Source organism: Helicoverpa zea, chromosome 6, assembly GCF_022581195.2.
Source record: "Helicoverpa zea isolate HzStark_Cry1AcR chromosome 6, ilHelZeax1.1, whole genome shotgun sequence".
Lineage (NCBI taxonomy): Eukaryota > Metazoa > Arthropoda > Insecta > Lepidoptera > Noctuidae > Helicoverpa > Helicoverpa zea.
In genome coordinates, this window is record NC_061457.1 from 4,047,263 (window position 1) to 4,069,718 (window position 22,456).

At 34.8% G+C, this 22,456-nt stretch overlaps 1 protein-coding gene across 1 annotated transcript; it reads left to right on the forward strand.

Moving 5' to 3' along the window:
- The first annotated feature begins 766 nt into the window (after positions 1-766).
- LOC124630902 lies at positions 767-20,403 on the forward strand. The gene is made up of 8 exons (XM_047164944.1): positions 767-1,123; positions 2,635-2,790; positions 4,316-4,439; positions 4,739-4,842; positions 9,083-9,232; positions 12,113-12,193; positions 16,581-16,739; positions 19,997-20,403. The coding sequence occupies exons 1-8, from the start codon at positions 767-769 to the stop codon at positions 20,348-20,350; spliced, it is 1,485 nt and encodes a 494-aa protein (XP_047020900.1). The 3' UTR covers positions 20,351-20,403.
- Positions 20,404-22,456: the final 2,053 nt, after the last annotated feature.

Consider the following 22,456-nt stretch of genomic DNA (forward strand, 5'->3'; position numbering starts at 1 on the left):
CTCATCAAAGCAACAGTTGTACCAACTTAATCATAACGTGGTTACGTTCAGTTCTACGCAAAAAAGCTGCCTTTAATTCGTAAATAAAAGTTAAATACATAATTAACTTGATAACATAAAACGTTTTCTCTAAACTATTAGGTAAATCAAATACTGTTCCACAAGTACCAGTGACACGATCTAAATGGGCAAAATTTATATTGAAACAGGTCATCTGGTAGAAACAGCATAGGCTTGCATAATTGTTTTCAAAATATTCACGCTGATCATAAAAGTAGATACACTAAAGCCGACGGTACCTTAACATTAGAGTACCCACTTCACTCAATTTGCTGTCCCAATAAAAAAATACAAAACACCATTAGTCGCGCTTTGTGGTACTTACCTAGCTATTCCTTTGATCTGAGTACCTAGCTTACTGACCTGACTCTTCTTTTGTTTGACTCGTTAAACGTTTACGTTAACGGCAAAAGTTTTATATTCGATAATTTTGATACGAGTGCCACGGGAGAAAAATATCGTTTAATATTAAATTAGGTACCTATGTAGCTATAACTAGAGTAGGTACTATAACAACTAGGCAACGCACCTCATTTCCGAGTTCTTTTCTATCAAAAACATTGTTTTTGGTTGTCAGACAGCTGTTCTCTGTCTTGTCAATGGTCTTTCGGTTTATTATAAATACTGATTCCTTCATTTATTGATATTTTTTAATTTTTAATTGGTGAAGATATTTTGACGATTTGATAGAATATAAGATCTGAAAATGTCTATCAAATTGGACCTTTCCAGGCACACTGCACCAAGCCAAAGCCAACATAATATACCTGAATGTACATCGGACATACAGGTTTTTGTCAACGAATACAGAAATCGGATAACATCTACCCTTACCCGCGACGAGGTTCATTCTAGAGGTCCCTTTACATCATTTGCTGAAAGTAAACTGAGCGTTCGCGAACTAACTTGGCTGCAAGACAACAATGAAAGGTTCTTCAAAGATACTGCTAATAAACAATTAGTCCAGAATCATTATTTGTTGGAATGTGGATTTATCTGTTCTATGATATACACGCCAGACGGTGAATTTATTATTGTAGGTCATGCTACTGGATTAATTCAGGTGGGTGAATGAATTTTTGCAGGTTTGGTCTTATAGTAATTAGCAGCTAACCCAAGACCCCTTAAAGTTTAAGAAAACTATAAGGTAGAGTCGTATTATCTGTGTTACCAATTTAAAACTACTTACTTACGTACTTACCTTACATAAGTAGGCGTGGGTGAATTAAACATTCTTATAACTTTCACATTATTTATTAAATATTTGGGAATTTAATTTCATAACAAAGTAAGCTTTCGGAGCCGACGTTATCGTGCTTTCTGGGCATTTTTACTTAGAAAACTCGAAAAGTAAGCCATGAAAAAATACCCAGTTATTTAGGTAGGTACCGTTTGTTACCTACTCTGTATTTCAATTGTATTCCTTGTATCCAATTATGTAAACTAGTTGACCACGACAAAAATGGCGGACACTGAACAACAAGAGCTTATTGAAGATTATGGAAAGATTATCAAAGATTACTATAAAAATGAATTGCAACCTAATCTTTGGTATCCGATGTTCTACGACTGTCCTATCGAACCCGAAGAACACAAATACGAGTGGGTCAAACAAAATGAAGAAAAGTTCTTGAAAAATACTCCGAACAAAATGTTGCAATGTAGATGGTTTAGTTCTGAAAAGGGTGCCATAACTGCGCTGGAATTTTCGCCTAACGGATATCATATTATCGTGGGCCATGCCTCGGGCGCGATAGAGGTGAGCTACGGTAATTGTTTTAGCTTCACAAACACTAGTGAAGCACCTAAATTAATAGACTGGAGGGCGGAAAACTGATGATATTGTAAGCTAACCTAAACTAACAACCAGGTGCCTTTCGAACAAGGACTTGGAGAACAATGGCCTGTTTGTCTTATCTGATGGATATCTGTAGAAAGTGTTGAAAGTTTGAGTTTTTTGAACTGTTGTTTTCAAATAACCGCACTTATTATTTACTCACCAAGGGTGAACTTTTCCGTAACTAAAGGTGTTTTAATGATACGACATACGACATGTGACTCAAATTAAAACGCACTGCTTTATTTCAATCTAAAAAAGTGATCATTAAAAGCTGAAACTTCTACATAATTGGTCCAATCTCATTCCTTTTGAATAAAGACGAAGTGCCTGCCTAGTACTTTTCTAAAATATTCAAATTAAGTTACCAAGTGCTAAATTATGAGTCTTTTTGAATAAGTTGTAGTGGCTTCTGAAAGGCCCTGTTATTAAAATAAAATGGTAACTACTTAGGTAGATTCCAATAGTGAAATTACTGTAAAAGGTCACAAGCGATGCCTACGTACCTATGTTCGGAACTGTAATTTTATTATGTACTTACTTGTTTCAAGATCTCGTTTTATACTTCTCTCTTAATAATTTAGATGTTTTCTAAGTGTTTTGGCTGTGCTTAGAAACAAAAACTTTTAGTTCGCAAAATCTACATACCTATTTATGTCTTGACCGATGATTATTCTGCATTCCCATTTCAAGACTCAACAAAGTTTATACTACCAACATAATCTCGATAATTTCAGATGCGACATGGCAGTACAGGCGCTGTCCTTTGCACGTTGCGAAATATTCAGTTCCCGCCGAAACCCGTCCATGCTCTGGAATACAGTCCATTTGAGGAGAATATCTGCTACGCGGCGTGCATGGACGGAGCCGTGTATCGGATCGAGATCCCACACGTAAGTGAAACCGGAATCTATTCGCAGTAAAGCTTAGGAACACAATTCGACTTTGAGTAATAATTGCGAGCACAAACAAGCACCAGATTTTGCGATTTAATCGTTGAACTGCATGTTTGAAGCAAAGGACTTTCAATAATCAAAACAGCACTTTTCTTTAAATACTTACGCTAAGTGTTATTAATACTTAGAGATAATGTTTTTACATTAGTGTTTTTAAATAATTCTTAGAAGATGGACGTATTAAGGGTTCATAAGACGTGCATTTTTTATTCAAGCCACTGCACTATTTAATCCATTTGGCTCCATTTCGTCTTAAGAGTCCAAGAGGTGGATTTTCGGCTTACGGTTATTACAATAGCTTAATATAAAAAAAATCGATGTCCTACAACAAAATATTGAAACTGATTTTCGAAGAAAGCCATTGGTTGATGGGCATTTGTATTATGAATGGCACCTGACTGCATTCAATTCACGAAACGGAATTATTTATTTTATCCGAGCACAAAAGCGTGTATTTATTTCCGTTGTAACAATGTAGCAAATAACAACTGGGAATAACGAAGATTAAAATGTTATCCGGCATTCCCATTGGTATTAGCGGCCTAGCGGTATTGTGTGTAGATAGCATTTCACCAGAAATTGTTCCTGTGAGGCTTCGAAACAAGCGTATTGGAAATGGTACTTTAGTCCGTTTGTAGATGTTACTGATGTTATCTTGTTCACTCCAGTTTGTTCTTAGTAGCTAAACTTCTTTAAAGTCATTGAAGAATTTGGATAAATATGAATATCGTAATAAGCATAAGAAAACGAATCTATTATTTACTAGCTTTTGCCCGCGACTTCGTTCGCGTGGAATAGTGACTTCCGGCAGATTTTTGGTTTTACCCACATAGTTCCCGATCTTGAATGAAAACAATAACATGAACCGAACACGTGTAATGACACCATTGCGCGATTAACGCCATCTATCTACGGAGCATAGGAACAGCTCGACATTTGACCAATAGATGGCACTGTATGTCCGTAATAAATTTTATTTTTTATTTTTATTTTTTGTAATAAAAACTATCCTATGTCCTTTCTCAAGTTTCAAACTATGTCTGTACCAAATTTCACACAAATCGGTTCAGTAGTTTAGGCGTGAAGAAAAGACAGACAGACAGACAGAAAGACAGACAGACAGACAGAGTTACTTTCGCATTTATAATATTAGTTTGGATTAAAAATGCACCTTCGGCCTTTCGGCGACGTTTTGGTGTCCGTCTATAAATTACACAATTGTACATATGAAATACCTAAGTAGGATAGTAATTTTATCGTAAATCTTAAATTAATAATTCTTATAGTAAAATTTATAAAATTATATTTAAAAATGAATTGTACACACTCACTACTGAAGTATTACAGCAAATCGCCAACACAAAATCTGTCTTCAAAGCCCAACTTTAAGGGCAGACCTATATAAATCAGCTCAAATTGGCTGTCGGCCCTATCGATTAACTTTATCCATTTATTTGTGAAGATGGATACCTCCATAGTTGACCCGCCTCCGTACTGCATCCGAGCTGACCCGATGCTGGAGAGTTTGACCATGCAGTTCTATGGAAGCCCCGGGATTTCCTCGTATGCTACGCCATTTATCGCACGTTGGTATTTCAGATTTTATTATATTATTAGACCGATTATCTACATCCTTACCTATTCTAGTATCTAATCCATAATATCCATATTAATTTATTTTATTTATTTATTTATTTATTATACTTTTTGCACACATTTTATATAAAAAAAAACAATGTACAAAGGCGGACTTATAGTCTAGTTGTAAAAACCCAAGAAATGAATTGAGACTTGTAGTACCAAAAATAAAGAAACGGTTTTTTTTATTTCTTTTATTTTGAGTATGAAAAATAGCGCAGGTACCTAAGTATAAAAATTGTTCTAGAACGATTTCCGGCACTCTCCTTGGGACTGTTGACGGACTCCTCAAAAATGGCAGTCGGTTACGCTGACACGTCAATCAGAGTCTACGACATGGAAACTCAGGAGGTATGTATAAACATAGAATACAATATTTCTTTTTTAATTTTACCAAGCGTAGAAATGAAGAATTCTTGTATCTAATCGTTTTCTTCTTTAAACGAAATTTTGAATTTGTATTATTTAAACCCTCATCTCTCACTCTGGCAACACAATATTTCAAACTAAAAAACAAAACAATAAATCTGTTTTTAGGGTTCCGTACCTCAAAAGGAAAAAACGGAACCCTTATAGGATCACTTTGTTGTCCGTCTGTCTGTCTGTCTGTCTGTCTGTCTGTCTGTCTGTCTGTCTGTCTGTCTGTCAAGACCCTTTATCTCAAGAACGCGTGGACGTATCAAGATGAAATTCACATGAAATGCTCAGGTCTGTTGTCCCTTTAAGCTGTGAAAATATCAAGCTTCTAAGCCAAGCCAATCAAAAGATACAACCGATTATGTCGATATTTTCAACAAATTCTCGACACTCGCAAAGGAATCAAAACCTACAGGGTACTTCCCGTAAACTCAGAGTCTTGAAATTTGGCATGAAGTATTGTCATATAATGCAAATATAGGAAAAATTACGAAAATCTCATTTTTTTAGTTATATAATATAAAAAAATATATTTTAATAAAATGAAACTTACTACCTTATTTCTCACGAACGAATAAAGGTATCAAATTGAAATTTATACCAAATACCTAAGTCTATTGTCCCTTTAGGCAGTGAAAAAAACAAACTTCTAAGTTAACGCGATCAAAAGATACAGCAGTTATACCGACACCTTAGACGAATTTCTGTCACACGCTAGGGAATCAAAACCTACAAGGTACTTCCCGTGAACTCAGAATCTTGAAATTCGCCACGAAGCAGCGTTATATAGTACAGATAAAGGAAAAATTGCGAAAATGATAAATTTGAAGTTACATAAAATATTAAAATATTATTTTTGCTTACACGACATAAAATATTTTTTTAATAATTATAAACTTACTAACTACCCTTTTTTACATGAACGCGTAGAGATATTAAAGTTGAAATTCATATCAAACACTTCTTAAATATAATTGCCACTAAACTATGAAAAATTTTAAATCATTCAAAGGTCATTGGGCACCTTAGTATGAAAACCATACCCACGGCGGATACGAACGAAATATAGCACAGTATAATGATAAAGGCTCTGATTTACTATGGCATTAGTCGCATCTATGTGAACCGTGAGAATCTAGAGAAAATCAGGTGTAAACATCAAATATTTTCCTCATTTCAATGGGGAATTTAAACGACCAAATTTGACGGATTTGAGAAATCATTTCTTTGTAGTGAAAGAGTATACTCGCCGTTTATTTCCATTGTCATCAGGTCAGGATCTGATGATGGAAATCCTGAGAAATCGAGGGCAACTATAAAAAATTGTAGGCATGCATAGGATTAAAACTTGATTCTCAGATGTATGTCTGGTGATACTATCAAACAGTGAAAGTTTAGAGCTTACCTGATGATGGAGAAGTGAGAAAGTCGAGAGAACTCTATGCATGTTTAAAAAAATAATAGATCCCATTAGTAGTGAATTCTCATCACCTAAAATAAAATAAGCTCCAACACAAGGTTACGTTATAAATTGTAAAGGAGTTCCCATAACTATATCTGATCTTTGCTATCGATCCCACAATGGCAGTTAAACCTATCTATGTGGAAAGTCTTCGCCAATACGAATAAAATAAGCCCAAACACGTGGTAGTTGCAGCATACCGTTCAGGAGTTCCCTCGACTCTCTGTAGTCTCCATAATCAAATCAGCTCCAAACCTTCACTGTTTACAAGTACCCTCAAAAATACACTCACATGTCTGGTTTTGACTCGATGCGTGACTACAATATTCAAGAGTTGCCCTCGATTACTCAGGGTTTCCAGATCCTTTCTTTATGAAAAGTCTTTAACAATAAAAACTAGCATTGCAACCTGTAAAATCCTCTGAAACTGCTTGTCTATTATATTTTTCAAACGATCCTGGACATTCAAAGAAACGTCATACCATTCTCCACGATTTAAAACTACTTTGATTCATGTCCGCCACTTTTTACAAAGCGGGTCAGATATGCCCAATGACCTTTAAGACATAATTAGTTATTTTCAATCAGATTTCTGAATGATGACTATAAAATTTTGTATATAAATAACTTTAATAAAATAACTTTTACAAGGTACTGGCCTACTATTTTAGTTATATTATAAAATAAAAAATATTAGCTATTTTGACTCTCACGAAATTACCATAACTATGATTGTTCTAAACTGAACGGTTGGCGCGAGACTCACTTTTTATCTAACCAGGATTTGTACGGAACCCTCGGTGCGCGAGTCCGACTCGCACTTGGCCGGTTTATTTCTTAAAACGTTGCTATTTGTAAAACATGCTAACCATTAGCAAAAGGAGGCATGGACTACTCAAATATACTGAATATGCATACACTAATATATTAACTGTATCTGCATATTATATGCCATGTCTTGTAAAGTGATTTAAACATTTTCTTTTATGTTTTTTACAAAATTTATGTTCATTGGATATTTTATTACATTTCTAGGCGTTTATTTACTTTCATTGTGAAGAAAAACGCTTTGAAAGCGAGATGTTTTGCGTAGGATTTTTTTATTGATAAATGTATCTTTTGCATGTTTATTTCATTACTTTAGCCTTCCTGATGTTCGTTTTCAAACTATTTTTATTTTGTGAAAAGGAAGCAAATGATAAGTACCGAAACAAAATGAACCATCCGTTACTATAGGTAGCAGTTAGGTAGGTATTCACAATGCAGAAAACAACAGGTTTAAATCATTCTTTTCGGGCTTCACCTCTGAACCTGATCTGACCTATTCTCAATCATCGAGTACCTACCTAATCAAAATACAGGCAAACTAAGTTGGATTAATGGACTAAAGTTTCCCACCAAAATAAAGTACGTAGAACCTAATACGAAATAATCGATAGCCAATTAATCGATTCAAACTTAATCTTCAAAACAATGGATATTGTCTAAAACTTTTGGGGTTAATGTGGGCGAAGATCGCATCTCTAGATATAACATATTGTGTTACACCGCGCAGTCATAACATAAATCTGAGCAATTAGGGTTACATTACATACTTAGGTACAAAAGGTTAGTTAGAAACACTCAATTTAAGAGATGTATTTTAGTGGTATAAAAATAAATAATGTCTTTATAATATAATACAACACGGTACTAGGTGTCTAAAGTCTTGATTACTTATATTCTTTTGACATCTGGACTGGTCCATATCTACATCTACTGGTACACTACGCTATATACGGAACTACCAATCACAGCTTAGACATATTCTCTTGTAAACAGTTGTGAAGCTTTCTTCTTACTGTCAGTACTGAGTGTCGAACATCAAACACATGCGTATATCTAAAAGCCATGTATTCTCTGAGAAACAATTGTTTATAAACACTGTTTCAGAAACAATATCTACGTGTTTCTGAAACAAATAATTTTGTTTCAGAAACATATAATTTTGTTTCTGTGGACGATGTGGTCGGCAGAGTTTCCGGAACATTGTTGCTGTAAACATCTACGTGATGTTTCAGAAACTGTGTATCTGAAACATTGTTTCCCAGTGAATACATGGCTAAACTGTGTACCAACACAGGGTTACAAGTATGCTCATTTTCTTACAGCCATACATAAAATGTAACCAGTAAAACGTTACAGCTTAATCTCGGCCGAGTGCGGTAATAAAAGTGACATTGCATTGGTTTTATTATAACTTTGACGGCCTTGACATTAAAATTTAGGTCGGATATTTAAATGTTATTGGGAATACAAACCGTTAAGCTGAGGTTTGCGAAATGAACAAATTCATAATGTTTTCAACCTTTAAAGCTAGACCAGTTTGTCTATTTTGATACACGCTCAAATAACAAAGAAAATAAATTTCAACTTCAAGATTCTTTATGCATAATTCTAGGCTTTTCAATCCTCAAACTGAAACTTCAAAAACGTATATTCAAATTAGGCTAATAAATCAGCACTTTTCGATAATTGAAAACAAAAGACAGCCCCCAAAACCTTTCACCACTTCCTATGTGTTTTCGCTGAGAAGAAGGAGTGGCACAGCAAACTTCCCAGCTACTTGATCATCCATGTTTATATCCCAACAATTAGGCGACCATTGTCCATACCTACTATTTCTATCACTTTAAGCAAGGAGGTTTTAAACCCCACTATTTCTCCTTACAGGCTGAAAGTACATACAAAGTGCACAAGCTACGTCTCCAGTTTATCCCGAAGAAGTTGCAGAGGATGCACTATGGACAGGTGGTGGCTTTGAGAACCCATCCCCACAAGCCTTATATGTTCGCCAGTGGTGCGTGGGACAAGACCCTCAGAGTGAGTAGCTATAAAAACTAAGAAACCAAGTGCTTTGAAATATAAGCATTTAGCAAATAAATAGGTAGGTGGACTATCTCTGATCTCCGATTTTAAGATTTTTCTGGTTGAGATGAATTGAATTTAAGTAGTATTGTGTGCCATGATCTGAAGTGCCCTTTTATACCTGAAAAATAATATTTCTACTCTAGGATTAATTTGTATAACCTTTTATTAATCGTGTAAGCAATAATAAAGAAATCGAAATCTATTGAAAATATTTCGCAAGCAAGCCTCAAATTCACGTAGGTGTACCAACATTTATTAGATCGGCGCAAAGCAATCATTTATGTATTGTGAATCTCCAGATTGTTAGAGAGCCTTTGAGCGAATATCTCTGGCATAGAATATGAAACTACGCTTTAATTTTAAATGAGCTCAAATTAAACAGAGTTAACATTCAACCTTCAACTTTTTTAACACACGAGTAACTATTGTTGTTCAAAAAACAAAATAGCTCGCATTGTTTAACTCAAACAAACTTCGTTATGAGGTACAACAAAAAATAACAACGTAACTGTAGATAACTTTGCAAAACATGAGTGCAATTTGACCGCAGAATGTTTAGCCGTGCAGTCACTGTTTAGACCTGACGAAGGTGATAAAGGAATTTTGCACACGAGATAGCTGACGTGGTCACGCCAATTAAATGCAAACAAAGTATTGTCATGCACCGTTTAAGCTTACCAAATTATAAACATGTTTAGTAGTTGTGTTCAGTTGGAATACAGTGACTCTACTCACTACGACTCTCTTTGACCAGGGTTTATCTTGACATCAAGATTCTGGTAAACAGAATTTATAATTATTAATCAAGCTCAATAATTAACACAGCATTGTACCAGGAACAGCAATATATTAGCCATTCGTCTATTCATAGACGCTCAAAGCTCGAACCTTCTCGTATCTTGTAGTGAATATTACAACTTATACATGGTGTGTCAAGATAAGCACACATTATGTAACGTCTGTCTCATAAACAGGTAGCGTTACCACCCCAATGAACATGTTATAGCGATACTTTTTTAATACCCCCACGCGCTGTCGTTGTCCTATAAATGTACGAATCTACTGTCGGCGAGTACGTGGGGCGAGTAACTTACTTGCAAGTAGTAAACACGTGCTGAATTAAACATGGCGGACAACGACCGCGGACAGACTCAAAGCATCTCTGTCGAGATTAAAATATTTCTCTCGGCGGTTAACTGGTGAAATTATTTATTAAGCGCGGTTTAGTCGGCGGAGTATTGTTCGCTGGCTATTATGAATGTTCTATTCTTACGGTATTGCTTTGATGTTGTTGTTACCTTTTTTTAGGCGTTCCTTCGTTTTTTACTAGACGTTAATACGCACTGAAGTGAGGAAAACGTTTTACGTATTGCGTCTTATAGCGCTGTTTTTATCGGTTAGATACCACATTGGTAGCCATTTATATAAAAAACAAAGAAAGTTTTCGTCGATAAATGAGCTGTCCCACACTGAAATAATTTTTCGAATCGGTCGAGTAGTTCTTGCTGATAACTTAACGTTTCAAATAAACAAACTTTTCAGCTTTAGGTATAGATAATGTTAGACTAGCTTTTCTTTACAGATTCTTAGCTCCCATATTTTAATAAGGTTGTATAGTCTTATTTACCTTATCTTGAAGTCGATGAATGCATTATGTTCTACTAAAAACAACATTAGGTACTATCTAAACTAAATTCTAGCTTCAGTAACAAACCTATTTCGATTCCATTTGTGGTACCGTTGGAAATCCAATCCTTTTTAATCCTTAATGGATTTCGACGTAGTTACTAGATAATTGATGAAACCTATTAATTGGATATGTATGACCTATTTCATACTTATTTCATAAATCAATTATAATAGATCTGATTGCATTAAAGTTAGCGAGTTTGCGAGTAAAAGTTTCAATGCGATTAATGGACTAATGCTATGTATGTAGGTGTTCATTATTCGTTTTAAAATATTAGTTTTGTTGTAATGTTCACATTTTTTTTTGCAAAAGACTTATTACTGAATACTACACCTACTTTACTACCTTTATTTATGAGAATGTCAGTTTCTAGATTAGTTTTTTATAACAGGGAAAATGGTGTAAGAAAGGTGCGGGACCTTTTCTTCAGCAGAAGAAAAAAAATGGTTTTATGGTAGGATTACCATTATCTCATAAGGCAATATTTTTGGATTATTAGTTACAATAAATCAAATTGAATACAGTTTATATTATAATGCAATTAATTTCCAACTCATTCATAAATTATAGCACTTTAAGTATAAAAAGTGCAATACCGTGTTTCCTATTATAATACTTATTACAGTTTATTTACTACTGTTTCAGTCACGCAATAAAAATATTTACTTACATAAACGGATGTCTATCTTTACACATTCTACCTTTTTCTTACTTCTTTGCATATTGTACTGTACCCAGTTTTCCTTTATAGCAGCTCCTATTTTCACACGTGTTTCATAAAATATGTATGAAGTCGAATGGTTTGTTTGTTCGAACGTATTAATCTGTGGATTACAAGGTAGTTGAAAGATATCAGTGTTTTTCCTCGTGACATTATTTGGTTGCAGGCTAAAACAGGCTCATAAGTCGCTTTAAAGTGAAGTACCCAAGATAAATTTCGAGAGTGGATATTAACAACACTCTTACTAGTATCTACTGTACATACATTATTTAACTTCGACGATAGTCAGTTTTAGAACTTTCCATAGATAATTCTTAATGTTTGTCGTCAAAAAAACGAATAAAATCGCAGGAAACAACTAGTACAAGTATAAAATAAAATATCCCTACCGAGTTTTTATTTACATTTGCAATACTTTCAGATCTGGGACGTGAGATGTCAGGTCGGCTGCGTTATGACTTTCGAAGGCGTTGACATTTGCGGCGATGCTATTGACCTCAACGTAAGACCTTTTATGTAATAGAAGTCCTGTATTTTGTCATGTACATACAATACACACCCACTTGTGTTGTCAGCACGAGTAGGTAGATATTTTGCTCATGTCGATTATGTTTTCGGATTCATAATATATAACAAAAACAGAACTCACGTTTTAGTCATAAAAATAACTGCATGGTAATCAAAATCGTATAAATCCTGTTTTAAATTCGCACTACCCAAAAAATCTTAACTATTATGAAAAAGGTTTCCTTTTAATATTATTTACGTACATACATCCTTTGCGATATTTTACCAAAATCCACCCGTGTTATATTTGGGTTCTGTATGCACTGTTATTCGTCCCAAATCTCCAGAGATAACTCACATTGATATCAGAAACTCAAAAAAATCCTCTTTTTAATATAGGTAAGTATGCAAAGCTAGGCTGGAAGCTTCCCGCTAGGTAAGGCTTTATATTTTGTACATAGCGAAAAAAGTTTTCCGTCGTGAATCTTAAAATGAATTTCTTACAAAGACATGGCTGGAAGTTAACTGTATTTAATCACAAAACTTTTCACAACTTTCGGTGGAAACTTTTTAATTATTATGTATAGGCGGTGATGTTAATATAAATGAAAGAGGAGGTGAGAGATATCCGCCTTAAGATGGAAAATCATCCTCCGAACCTTTTTCCCAACTATGTTGGGGTCGGTTAAGATGAAAAATATAGGTAATATAAGTATTTAAAACTTAATATGGATTTGGATAGTTCTTTACTCAACAGGTATCACAGTAGCATAATCTCCCAGATTAATAAACTTATAAACGAATTTAATTTACAATTCATTTCATATCATGACGTCCATCAGAGCTACATAGCATCAAATAATCAGCCACTTAAAAGTGTAACTGCAACATTTCATTTTTTACAATAAAAACTTTTTAATTTTACTAGCGTCATTAAAGGCCATTTTAGTGGCTGTAAATAACTAATGCAAATCTAAATATGCATGCTTTATGAACCTTTATAGTGCTGTAAAATGTGTGCCTATTTATGTATTCCATGTTTGTATACTCATTTTGACAAAATAATCTATCCATTTTCATATGCGTTTTGGAGATAAATAAGCTAATAAGCCGTGAAAAGATACTGAATTTTTTTTAAGTTTTGTGAATGTGTTTTGTTGAATAAGTAAAGATTAAAAAAAAGAATTTTTAAAAATGTTTTTGGTCGATTCCTTATTCTCAGAGACTTCGGCTAAACTAATGCTTGTCATTTAATTTTATTGTACAACTAGCTTTTGCCCGCGGCTTCGCTCCCGTCATCTGACTTCTCTACTTTACCCTATTTTTTTTCATAAAAACCTTTTCCTGACAATAACAAACACAACAAAAAAAGAATTAGCCAAATTGGTCCAGGCGTTGTTGAGTTATGCGCTTACCAACACATTTTGCGATTCATTTTTATATTATAGATAGCAAGTCTTGTTGATTTACTTTTTATTTTGGTATATTTTAATTAAATATGTTCTAAATATGTAATCCCAATTAATGTCAACATATATCCATACTTACGTGGATAGGGATTCACAATTTCGTTTCATTTTCCCGTAAAAAATCCATCGCATCGGTAACTGTGTTCAATCAGTCGACGAGCAAAATTAACTTTGTTTCTCATTTCCGAAAATCATGACGTACTTATGTTCCTGGAATAATCGAAGGCTTATATAAGGCGCCATAATGTTTTGCTTGTTCGCGTATGGTTTACTTCCTCACTCGGGAAGATATTTCGTTAAACTTAAGATATTGTGTGAGAAAGAGGATTAAGTGTATCCCATTTCCTGTACCTAATTTCATTTAAGATAGTTATTTTTTATAGGTTCATTTTTTTGCGGGAATAGCTTGTAATGGCAAAATTTTACAGTTTGTTTATTTGTATTTCCGTTTGTGTCAATTTCCTTTACGGCTACTTTTATTGATGCTATCTCAGACTTAGTGTCATACAGAAATTGAAATGTCGATACATCTGATCTTCCAACCATTATATCACCTAGAACACTAGCATCAAAAAACAAAAACATCAAAGTAATGTTCCTAAATTATCTCACATAGACTACAGGTCTAAAGCATCAGTAGAAGTCCCTTTTTAATTAAAAACTCTAGCTTTGTCGTACAAGTTCGCGTTCCATCTACAGCTTAGCCGGGCTACGTCGTTATGAAGTTTGATGTTCTCCTATAGTTGTTCTTTGCCTTTGAAGAATATTATTATTGCTCGGGCACCCGATATTTTTAGTTTGAAAAGCAGCGGTACAACTTTCTCTGTGGACTGGGTACTAATATTGGTTTGTTTTAAGAATTTTGCTGCTACATTCTTTTGTTTTTGTGTTTTTTTTTTTGTTACAGGTAATTTTATTGTTGTGTTGGTTTGATGTGGTAAAAAAATATAATCATAGTTCTTTTGAGGATGAAATATAGATGCGAATGGGGCATTTGATACTTATGTATTTTTTAACGTAACAGATACTTTTACCTCGAAATTCACAAAAATTGGGAACTCAGTTCTAAAAGGTATTTCTGTAGCAGAGAGTAGTTTAAGTGAAGCATAGAGTGATCTTTAACCAACTTTAAAATTTAGTTCAAGTATTCGGGCGTAACTCCCGCTTTTATCCTAAAGAACAATTTACGCACGGAGTATTCTATCATGGAATAGGTATTCTACAGTAATCCTTTTTGTTAACCGTTTAATTTTGTATTTGTATTATGTTCACGCGAATAAATAGCTAATTTACTAACGTCGACCACTGTAGGCACGTGTAACGGTACCCTTGAAATATTTTTTAACCTTTACAAAGAGTAAAAATTAAGGTCAGAGGTACCCGTGTGTTCAGAAGTTTAATCATTACCTGGAAGGGATCGAGAAAAAATAAATTCAATAAAGGTTAAATAAGTTATGTATTTACATGGTATTTCGTGGATGAAATAATCTTCCAAGTTTTTAAACATATTATTAGCAACGTGAAATTGATAGGGGTTGGGGTATTGTTGCACATTAAAACATGACTCGTATATACATATTTACGGCAACAATAGATCTTCTAGTAGTTCAGGGGACTTGAAACTTGGTGCTGAAAATCTTTATCTGTGGTAAATAATAATCAGTTTTGATGAATTTAATCACTGTTAGTCGAAAATGTCTGAAATAAGAATTAGAAAATAATATAGGTACCTATAACTTCTTACAAGAAATCGGAACAACACAAAGTGTACTCTTATCACAACACCACTAAAACCATCTTTTCCCGGATATTGTCAACCGCAGCACCAACTTATCAGATACTATGTTATCTCCCGACTCTAACTTCTGTGCGAAAGGAGGAAAACTGTACAATATGCCACATTTTTATCTCAATCCCACTGGGAAGAGATTTACACGTGTTGCGGGTTGTTACTTCTGTATTGCTTATGTCTGGTTCCTAAATAAGAAATGATTCGTTTTGCTTACAGTTCCTTGATATAGAGTAAATGTCAAAAGTTATCGTGTGTAAGCTAAAAGAACCGCTTATTTTCTTAAGAATGAGTTAAGCACTATAGAGAGGAATCTTCTTCTCTATTTTTTTGCCCCTGAGTGGCCAGTAATCATGGTCACGTTGAGGAGCCCGCTATGCCGATAGGGGCTAACACAAACCTACGTGCGTTATCCTGCCATCATCTCTCCCTTTTGGCATATTGTTTGGTGCACTTAGATAAGCGGTTTCTGACCAGTGACCACATCTTGGATCACATATTTGATCAGTCCAGTGATCTGCCGCGTGATCTGGTTCCATCCACTTTTCCCTGTAAGACAACTTTCTCTATGGAGTAGTTGTATGTTATATCTTTTTTAGGCCCATTCAAAGTACTGCAGTACTTCTTTTTTATATAAAAACTGGATATAAGAGGGTTGTCGGGTAATACACGTGTGTTGATTCAAAGGTCAGAGGTGAGTTTCGTGGATCAGAAATCAATTTTATGGAGATACATGAGCATATTTTATTAAATCAAAATTAATGTCTCAATTAAGGAAATAAAGGGCGCTTATGTTTTGAGCTCGTGGTAATAATTTATCTCTTTGTGTGTTTATAGAAGATATATTTTGGTGGCATTTATATCAATCGGTAATGCTAAGGCTTTGTCTTACAAGCAGGTATTTCTTTTTTAATAATAACTTTATCATAGCGCGGCCGCGTATTGGGGAATTATTTCGTTCGAGTTCGAATATATAATTTATTTTATATACATGAGATCCGAGACTTTGAAGCTAAAAGCCATGTTGCCAATGTTTTTCATGTAATTTACAAGAACAAACAAAAAAAGTTTCAATACGAAACCTCCTTCTTAATTCGGTTAAAACCACACTTCTTTCCCAACAGAGGGAGTACTGTCTAGCTGGGAGCTGGATGCCGACAGAAGCCCTGACCGTATGGGATTTGACGGCCAGAAAACAGCTGAACATCATCAGGGTGCAGAACCGGAGGCAAGACGTCGACGGCGAATACATTTACGCTTGTCGGTACTGGCGGTCTTCGGATGTACGTATTTTAATGTCTTTTTCTTAAGTACCTATTGAATGTTGACATGTAAACATTTGCATAGTGACCCCATTGCTACACAGTAGTTGGAATTTGGTATAATATTTCTAACCTAAACTCTGATATGATTAATTTTATCATCATCATTATAAATTATATCTACAGTATATTGTCATCCCCTTCCGAACAAAAGCTTCCTTCAATGATCCTGGTCTTGAACAACCCGCATCCATCCATTCTCATAAGTCCGTTATTTACCTGTTATATACCTAAAATTTACAATTACAATTTAAGCTAACAAATTGTGCTAAAAATGTAGCAAATAGCTATGTAGATTCCAGAAATATTTTCTCTTTACATACAGAATTTTTGTGTCCGTACGAATAGCAAGTTTAAAAAGAAATAAGCTTCCATTGCTGTACCGGCGAAATGTTGTCAAAATCGATTCAGTGCACAGCGCATATCAAATACACAGAATTCCTTTTACTGTACACTACATAGTCGCTGATTCGGCAAATATCTGAACGGAGGTATGTACTCTAAAAACGAAACTAGAGTTCTGCGAAAATAATTGCGCTGAAACTGTATTCCAAATATAACAAAAAAAAAACTTATAGAGGTAGTATCGATTCTCACTGTAAGTACTCAGTTTTAACTTTAATACCTATTGAAACTGCTAATCTGATCATGAGTGACCTGAAAGGCAAATAGAAACGAAAGAAAATAAAATGATATGATACCGACCACATTTTTTATATGCCTAGGGAGGTAAAATATAAAGTTTGTCCTCTTCATACGTATGCATAATAACATTGGTTAGAAAAGATGATCAAGCTGATATATTTTTTTAAGAAAGCTAAATGATGTCTCTTTATTATTGGCACTTATTCCTTCCACCCGGATTTATAGACGACGATTGCTCGTAAAACGTGAAACCAATATTTCGAATAAATGAATGACGAGCAATATCTCATAAAACCGTCTGCTTTCTGAATATAGATATTGAAGTTATCTCAACCGAAAAAGCGGTGTGCACAAAAATTTTCCTATGAATAAAAAAGCTTCGAACGTTTTAGTTATATTTTTCCGGAATAACTTTGTCGTTTTTTTTGTTTTGTTTGAACTAAATTATCCGGGTGGTTTCTCTACAGAGATTTCGCTCGTAGTTATCAACTAGCCGGTTGAATCTAGTTTAACTTTCGCTGCGATAACCCGAATCGTGATGTTGAGTTTGTCGCTTTAGTTTGCTATCGTTTTAGATTCAGGTTAAAGTTACAGCTCAAGCTGTGTGTGCTGGAATTAGTGCTTAAATAATGACATTAAATTTGATAATTGTATATGGTCGTTATTGTAAAACGTTGATCCTTTGTAGTAATATGAGTGTGCGAGGGAGTACCTATGTACATTTGTGAAGTTACACGGTTCAACAGCTGAACCGATTCAAATGAATTTTCGCATAAGTACCTATATATGTACTTCAGGGTGACAAAAACCATTTTCTATGAATTTTATGTAAAATTTAAAGCAGAACAAAAAAATCATAGGCAAACCTTCCATGTAAAGTAATCCTTAGAGAAGTAAATCTAACAAAACCCGTGTTTGGTAACAAAATACAATTACCTCAGTGGGTACAAACCTCGAATTTTGGGAGGCTTGTCAGATTCACTTGACATTCGTCAGTATTCTTGCTTACTCCCGAAAAAAATAGACAATTCTGGTCCTTTTATCCGCGTTGTTGTGATGTTTGATAATGAGATGGTATATTTTCTTTGTAGATAGCTTTCACTAATTACTTACTAAAATGTATTGGCATTGATTCTGTGTTTATTTAACATTTTTTTAGGACGTTAGGACGTTGTATTTTGTTAATACTCTAGTTATTGATTACATCAAATTGCAGGTATCTGCTAATTCATTTCATTCGGTCCATTTAGGTCCAATGAAGATAGTAGATTTGCTAAATTACATAGATTAAAAAGCCACTGAAATGATAACAAGGTTCATTTTTATTAAGTTCATTAGAAGAGTCAAAGCTATGTATGTATTCGTATTTCTATCATGTTTTCTTGGAAATCCATTTTGCGCATTACACCGCTTGAAACCTTATTAATTTATTCATAACGGTTTTATTTCTTTGTGTTATTTCACTGTAGAGGCGAGTGGTAATGTTTTTCTTAAATATCACGTTTGTGGTCGGTTTCAGGTACCCTTAGATAAAGTCTATTCAAGCGGGAGATTTCATAGAACTTGCTGTTGATTTAACATGATGTAGGGTCAATGTACTTTGTCCGTGTAGTGTTTTGTTTTACAAGGGAAAATTGTACATGCTTTGTTAATTAAATGAAATGCACAGATTTAGATTTCTACTTATGAAAGTCGTGGATTTCTTAGTCTATAGTTTTAACAGCCTGGACATTAAAAAAAAACTCTCGTTAAATTGGCACAGATAAAAGATTTCTATAACTGTGTTTTCAGGCTAATTTGCGTAAGATTGACTGTTTCATTCTTTGAAAGTCAAAGAAAATATTTGATCATTGACTTTTATCAGTTCATCAAGCGATCGAAAAAGAATTTAAATTCTCAATACTTACTGGGTCGTTTGGCCGAAGTGATTTGCTGAAAATCAAATAACTTTAGTTCGTGAACACCTGCGAGTTACGGATTAGATCGAGAATTTCTTTGCTAATGAAATTATATGGCTGTGCTTTTAAATTTATTTGATTTTCCACTCGGCCAATTTGATTTTCTTTAAGGTATTCGAAAATAGAGCGTAACTTAATCAAGATTTAAAATGAGTCGGAGTGAGGAGTGATGAATTTATTTAGAGGGTCGAGATTTTTAGACGGCTGTGTAAGAATTTTGGGAGAACTCATATTTTAAGATATATCTCACAGGTGTAACTAGTTATTCCGTTTCTAGTTCTGTGATACAAGGTCTGATAACATTTCCCGGTACCACTATTAATTTCACTTAAATCTACAAGCACTAGATAGAATACAAACCAATTGTCTTGTTAATTGAAGCTTTATTTTATATCAGTAAACATACTAACAATTAATTAACTCCATATTGAAATCATAATTGAATGATTTACATTTAATATCACATATACGTAAACGCGTACATCAAAGCTAGTGTACCTTAATTAATACGAACGTATAATTGTCGACGTTATTCACTACAATTAAGTGCTTACATAAACAATCGTATTTGCGCTATAATATTGTATTGTTAACGGTGTGTTAATTTGGTTTCAGTACAACCGCAAAGGTAAGTATGCCGTGGTTGGAGGAAGCGGTACAAATTGCCTGGAAGTGATAAATCTCCACAACAGATATATCACGTGTTCCTACCCCGCATCGGGCACCATTCTGGCAGTCACCAGCTACCAGGAGCGCATAGCATTCGGAGGCACTTCCAGCGCCTTCAACATCGTCGCCTTCTACGACCCCAAACACCAAAAAGATAAGTACGAAACCGCAGAACCTGAGTACGAGTACTCGAAGGCCTCCGGCGACATAACCCTGTACCAGGACTCAGAAAGCGAGCTCTCAGATGTGCCACATACACCATCCTGCGATAGTTCCAAGCCCTCAAAAGGATGCGAGTGATTTTAACTCCAGATTTAGTTTCAAAATGTATTTATAATTTACTTTAATCATAGTTATTGTTATACTCAATCTTTTTGTTTCTGTTAATGATCAACCTTAATTAAATAAAATACCCATTCAAAAGCTTTCAACCTAATATATATCAGTAAGTACGTATATGACAGATGTAAATGATGATGATAGCTGAAATTACGTCGGCACGCGAACGGCCCATCATCCAAACAGTAATCCGTTTCAATTTCGTTAAAGAGATACTCGTGTCCATTTCGCATCGTCGTCGCTGCCAGTTCAACGTACCGTCGTCATTGCAATGATAATTTGCAAAGCTTGTTTCAACCGAATTGGACCGCAACTGCAATAACCATAAAACCCGTCCAAAATACGTGTCGAAATTCAACGGCGCCAAATTGAAATCCTGAAAACAATTGCACAAGTTTCCACAACAGAAAAACGGGGCTTGGCCAACATTGAAAAATTAGAGTCGGCATTGCGAATTCAGCCGAGACTACAATGGCGAACAAGTTGCAATAGAATTTAAATAAAGAAGCGTTCCCTAACAGCGCGAACTCGTGTGCGGGGCGTTGGTGAACTTTCAACTTTTACCCGCTTATGTAGCAGGAACGTACCTCCGCCTCCCTGCCCCACCCACCGCGCGGGTGGAGGGAGCTTTTCCGTACTTGGACCGAATATTTACAGCGCAACCTAAATATAGCGTGCCGCTGCTCAGCTGGCACGGGCGGGGGCGAGTGGGAGGGTAAACATACCCCGCCACCCTTCAGTAGCTCGACGGTGTAGAAGGCCATTCGGGCGCCGGCTTCGGAGGTGAGCGGACATCTCCTGTATAATGCAGAGGTCGTATGGCGACCATGACCGTTAGAGTCAGGAGGGGTTGTCGCTCGCTATGGCATAAAGTCGTTCTCAAGGCCATGGTGTACGAATTGACGTGACAGGGTCGTATTTACGGATGCATTTACTATTAGCGCTTAATTTGAATTGATGAGAATGAATTTTGAACACGTAAACTATTTGGACCTATACGTTAATTATAACCTACATAGGAGGATTTATTTATAAATGGGTCTATCTCTCTGTAGCATTATTCAATGAATCAATGAATAGATTTGGATTCAACGCTAACTATGAATCAAATTCTATAACCGTGGCAAATAATATTAATGATTATGGGTACGGTTCTAGTTACGAAAATAATGCGGTATTTCTATGAATAGACTTGTTATGGCAAATACAGCTGTATATTGTAATGATAAATATTATTTACTTCTTGTACAGACAAATTACTGTTCCCATTTTTAATTGACTACATAAAAACAAGTCTTTATACGATTTAACTGTAAGTATAGGGAAAATTGTACACAATTGATTACTTTTGTATGATTCGAATGAAGCACAGTTTAACATCAATTGATTCCATTTATAAGTTCTGTTACTATCATATTATAGTTATTCATATGAACCATCAACTTATCACTACTCCATCGAGTTATAGCTATGACTTAAAATGATAGTATTTTAGTTTTATGGTTACAGTATCTTTTAAAAGTTTAGGTTCCATAAAATCTTTCGCTTATCATTATACAGAAGATAGTTCAGATACAAAAAAAAAATATTTTGAGCATTGAGAGATTGACCTACTGTAAAAACAATGGATAATTTTGTAAAATTTTCCTAAGATTAGTTACGCTGTGTTGTCTTATAACTTCATTCCTAATTCATCAAATTAATGTTAGCTAAACTAGGATAAGTACAGCAAGTAGGAGTAAAGCCTTCCTTAAGGCTAATTTAGCTCCCAAATTGGCCAACTAACGAGAGATTAACTAATCAGACGTTATTTTCCAACTCAACAAATGTATTATTCAGTGTAATCTCGCTCCGATTGAAGATTACAGCCTGACAAAACGTCTGACAGGCCTTTGTAAACAGCGAACGTTCGTTTATTGTTTAACCAGATTTATTTTTAATTCTCGAGCCCGATAAAGTTGTTTTGCTAATGTAACGAGGGCTGTTTGGAATGTTACAGGCGTTCTATATATCATTTTTGTGGCGTTTTTTGTTTTCGCGAATTTGGAACGACGCCATTAGTTATCT